This window comes from Arvicanthis niloticus, chromosome X, assembly GCF_011762505.2.
Source record: "Arvicanthis niloticus isolate mArvNil1 chromosome X, mArvNil1.pat.X, whole genome shotgun sequence".
NCBI classification, from domain to species: Eukaryota; Metazoa; Chordata; class Mammalia; order Rodentia; family Muridae; genus Arvicanthis; species Arvicanthis niloticus.
Window position 1 is genome coordinate 14,782,503 of NC_047679.1, and position 4,904 is coordinate 14,787,406.

The 4,904-nt window shown below is 47.8% G+C and overlaps 1 protein-coding gene across 1 annotated transcript; it reads right to left on the reverse strand.

Annotated features, from left to right (window-relative positions):
• Positions 1-527: 527 nt before the first annotated feature.
• Positions 528-3,668, reverse strand: Usp51 (ubiquitin specific peptidase 51). Its single transcript, XM_034485654.2, has 2 exons — positions 3,471-3,668; positions 528-2,728 (listed from the first exon to the last, which is right to left on the reverse strand). The coding sequence occupies exon 2, from the start codon at positions 2,710-2,712 to the stop codon at positions 616-618; it is 2,097 nt and encodes a 698-aa protein (XP_034341545.1). The 5' UTR covers positions 2,713-2,728; positions 3,471-3,668; the 3' UTR covers positions 528-615.
• Between the last annotated feature and the right edge of the window lie 1,236 nt (positions 3,669-4,904).

Here is a 4,904-nt window from a genome sequence, read left to right on the forward strand (position 1 = left end):
TCCAGACTATTTGTGCACTCAAAACTATAACTACAATCAATGAAAAACCCCTTTCTTAAAATATATCCCCCCCACACACACTTAACACAATATCTTTGAAGAAATAAAAAGTAATTTGAGAAGATCCTCCTCCCTCCAATCTCCTCCCTCCAAGTTGAGACTTCATCTAATTTGCTTTATGTGACCTTTTCAATCTCTCCTTTCCTCCCCTCCCTCTGAATCCCCCCGCCCCCCCCAGTTCTTAAGGCTAATGGTCACTGATTGAAAATTCAATTTCTTCCTCCCATAGACTTATGGGACAGGGGAAAATAGTTCCTTTATGCCAAAGTGCCACTTGTCATTGTCCACTCCAGGTAGATTTTTGTGTTTCTTTAAGAGGTGCTTGTTGTTGTACTGGCATTACAATTGTCCATCCAGGTAGGCTTGTGTTGTGAGTCTCTTCGGGATCCTTACTCTTTTTTTCCTTTTCTCTTTTTTCTTTTTTTCTTCTTTTCCTTCTTTTTTGTTTTTTCTTCCTTTTTTTGTTTTTTCTTTTTTTTTTTGTTTTCTTTCTTATTTTTTACTTTTTTTTTAAACTTTATTTATTTTTTGGTCTGGAAATCGTTCTGGGTAAGATTATTCTTTCTCTATATCTTGCCTGTGATAGAACAGTAGATACCCTTCACTATAGAGTAACTCCTCCATTGTAGCCTTGGTGACTACGGCGTCATCACAGCTGAACCACTGGTCCTTTTCCTGTCGGACAAAGCTGGTATAATGGCCACTTTCCAAAGTCCCATGGTGGTTAATCACTGCAAACAAAGAATACTTATTCTCTCTGGGCACACACTCTGTTAATGGCTGGCCTTTCATGATGCTTTCTTTAGTAGAGGCCAAAAAGGGAGTCATGTCCAGCTCCAAAGGAAATGAGATGAAAGTATTAATCTTGCGTCTCTGTTTGCCTAAATGTTCAAACCGTTTCAGATGAAAGCAGGCCACAATCGGTAATTTCTTCATTGTGAGCTGTTTGGTAGATTGCTGGTAGCTTTGGCATCGACTGCATTTGATTTTGGCACTGCTACCTAGGTCTTCGGGCCTTGTAAACCACTTCAGGCAATCTGTAAGTGAGATGACTCGTGGCTTCTGGCCATCTCTACTCGATGTACTTGCCCTCCCTGGGGTATGAGACCCAGGCAAATCCAAGCTAATGTCCCAGCATGGGTCTATAGTAGTAGAGACACCATGACAGACTTGACATGTCAAATCTGACTGCAGACCACCTGTAAAGATGTGGTCTATGATGCAATTACAGCAGTTGGAGTTACCTTCTGGCTCGATGCCATCATCTCTGCTGTGTCTATGCAACACATCCAATATTGCAATGAGAAACTCATGGGCATCCTGTTGCCTGTACCCAGCTAGATGTTCTGCATGGATCCATATCAGGTGCAGTAATTTATAGGGAATATGAGGACTTTGGTTCCCCGAGTACATAGCTTGAAAAAGTGAAGCCATCTCGCAGACCAAACACAAGCTGGGGCTTGTCATCATACATTTGTGCTTGTCCGAAAGGAGGAACTCCTTCAGTAGCGGAATGTGGGTAAGTGCCTGGACAATACAGTTCATAAAGCAAGTATTCCCAAGATTAATTAACCCTCTGAGGCCTACAGTATAATACACTGTCTTTTTCCTCCTCTTTTTCTTGGGTTTTACCAAACTGGTTTCCTGATTTGACTCACAGGTTGATTGATTTTCTTCAACCTCATATGCCATTAGCTGCTGATATGATAAATCTCCTGCACTGGACATTAACAGTCCCAGAATTTTCTCCTTTGTTTCTTTGGCAATTTTTTCTATATCTTTGTCATATACATAATCCTTACACATAAAGCAATATATAACCCCATGATAGAGGTCTACTGCTAAATTGTGTTGGTTTGTTTCTGCGTGAGTATGAATATGTTTCTCAGTAAAGCATCCGAAAAATACACAGGACAGACAAGAGTGGAGTCTGTTCTTATGTGTACTACATACATGACAGATGCATGACTTTGCCTTACGCTTCCTAGTCTCCGGGGTTTCACTCCAAATGAAACGCTGATAGAGCATCCGCAGGTTCCTCCGCCAGTTTTTAGCTACTTTAAAGCTCTCTATGTGAGAGCAGCCGCTGGGACCCTTATTAGACCCTACCTCCAGTAACCTGTACTCTGCGCCATCAAAATCCCCAGAGCAGCCTTGGTCACTAGAGTAGCTTTTCCGTGTTGGGGGTCTGGATCCAGGCCTGGATCTACGCCTGGAATTGCGCCAGGCCACCGACCGCGGCTGGGGCGGGGGTGGAGGTGGTGGCGCTGGCGGGGGAGGCGGAGGTTTGGCGGGAGGCGGGGGTGGGGCCTTGAGCCCACGCCCTCCCCTGGAGCGGGACCTGGGCTGGGGCCGAGGGCGGGGCTTGCGGCGCGGGCAAACCGAGCTGGAGCTGGTGTGACAAGCAGCCGGGATAGAAGGGAGCACCTTCTCATCGCTGCCACTGCCCCTACTTGTTAAGTTCTCCGACGTGGGCTTGGGCTCCGGCCACAGCTCCGGCTTCATCTCCTGGGCTCCCTGTGTACCCCGCATCGTCTGCTCCATTCTCGATGCATTCTCAGCCGCCTGCTCCAAACAGGCTCCTCGACCACCTCCCGAACTCCAACAGGCGACGGAGCGGGAGGACCGGGACGCTTCTCGAACGTGGGCCATCGGCTCACTCCCAAGCCTGGGAAGAAACGCGTCTGGGAATGAGCTATGACTATGGGTGGAGGGAGACAGGAACTCGTGTGGACGGCCAGCCCGGCGTCATGGCCGCGGTGCCGTTAGCCTCAGCCCCTCCCCCTGCCGCGAGCCCCGCGCGCGGCCGCGGCTCCGCCCCTGCACCGGGGCTCGCGTGGCGTGCCGAGCCCGAGCCCGCGGCTACCTGCTCCAAAGGCCGCCAGAACTGCGGGTACGGGGGAGAGGGGGGAAGGGGACTGGCCTGAGCTTTAGGGTGAAAAGGATGGCAACTCTTTTTAAAAGGCATAACCCGCTGTCTTTTCGGCGCTCTGTGCAGCCTCGCTTTGGCGCACCTTTCTCTACGTTCTTTCCTTGCATCTTTAAACCCCTTGAGTCAACAATATATGTTAAATATGGCTGAAAGGAGGTTATCTTTGGAAAAAAACTGACTCAGTGGACGAAAGTGTCCCCTGGCTCCTTTCTTACCTATGCTTCCAGCCTCTACTCCTAAGCGCACTTGCTGTGCGCCACGCTCGAGCGCCCTCTCTTGCTCTTTCGTGCCTGTGCCCTCACACCCCGTTTCTTGCTCCTGTCCTCTCATTTCCTAGGGTTTCCCCCAGAATTCAGACTCCCTTCACGCGTGACCACCCCTATCCACAGTACGCGACCCCCAAAGTGCATGCTCCCTCTCCGCAACCACGGCAGCTCCCCCAAGCCCGCGGATTTGTAAAAAGGTCTGGGTTTGTTACCTGGGGCCCCAAGGCGCGCTTGATCTAGAAAGTCAGCTGCTGCTGCTGCTGTCCAGGCGCTCCTCTGCCAGTCTTCTCTCTGACCTCTCTTCAGGGCTGGTCACAAGGGGGCCGCCCCCTGGCCCCTCCCCTCTCCACGTATGGGCCCCCAGCCCCGGAATCAGGCCTCCAACCGGGATGAATGGCACCGCTGTCCCCCTAGGCAGAAAAACCCCTTCCTGAAAGGGATTCTACCAGAGGTAACAACAGCCACAGATTTTAGAAAAAGATCTTGGGAAGGTTCAGGCTTCACCTGGATATGGCACTCAACAGAAAAAAAAAAAAAGAAAAGAAAAAAAAAAAGAAAAAATAGAAAGGAAAAAAACCTGAAACAACAACAACAAAACTAACCAAGGTAGGGTTAGGGATTTACCAAGATGGCAAATTCTACAGTGTTCCTTCCGGAAGCTTTAAATTTAAAATCTCAGGAGTAAAGTGGAGAGGTTATTATTTCTGAGTGTCTGGGAGAGGAAAAATAAGCATATGATTCAGGATGAAATAAACCTCAGCCCAGCAATTTGCTGTTTCTACAGGGAAAAACCATAAACACTTTGAGCCTTAGTTCATCAGTCAAAGACAGAATAATCCTAACATGTTTACACGGAGTAGCAGCGTATACTTTCGGTCATTCTTTATATTAGTAACTCTATTATTCAGTGTTCAGGTTAAAACCAGGAGGTAGCACATTACACGGTCTCAGCACACTTAAAAGCACTGCTATGTGTCTATGTGTAAAGACCCCCAGAAAGGGGTGTTCTGCCTGCTCTGTAGCCGGAGCTCCTACTTACAGAGATATTTCCAGATCCCAGAATCTTTTATCAACTTATATCCACATATTCTAACATACAATGGCACAACAATTATGGGAGATGTATGTCAAAAAAGAAAAGACTGGAATCAGGAAAATATCTCTCTAAATATTTGCTACAATATTTCAGAATCAGTTTTTAAAAATCACCCTATTAAAATCTAACACACTTCCCCTTCCCAACCTGGCTCTGCTCTCCCAGAGCTATCTCAGTGCCTTCAGGACACCAAACCACAGGGGAGATAGCAGCCACGCTGGCCTGACACCAACTATGGGGACAGTGTTATCAACTGGGACCTGTAACTTGGAACTCAAGCCCCAGACTCGGGCTTACCTGAGATTCTGGCCTCCCTGTAAGATGTCCCCTCCTTTATACCTAGATTCAATGATTTACTCTCTAAGACAGTCTCCCCGTACCATACAAGTGAGGAGAGTTGGGGAGGGGGCTCTCAGAAGACAAGGACAACATATCATACCCTTCTGACATGGTAACAAGAGCTGCTGGGGAAATAGTTCTACAACTATTCCCAAAGTAACTTGTCTCTGCCTAGCAATCATCCCCAGATAGCCACTCCAAACAAACACTT

What these genes read in the sequence shown, in the direction of transcription:
- Usp51 (XM_034485654.2), bottom strand. Translation starts at nt 2,712, where the DNA reads ATGGCCCACGTTCGAGAAGCGTCCCGGTCCTCCCGCTCCGTCGCCTGT.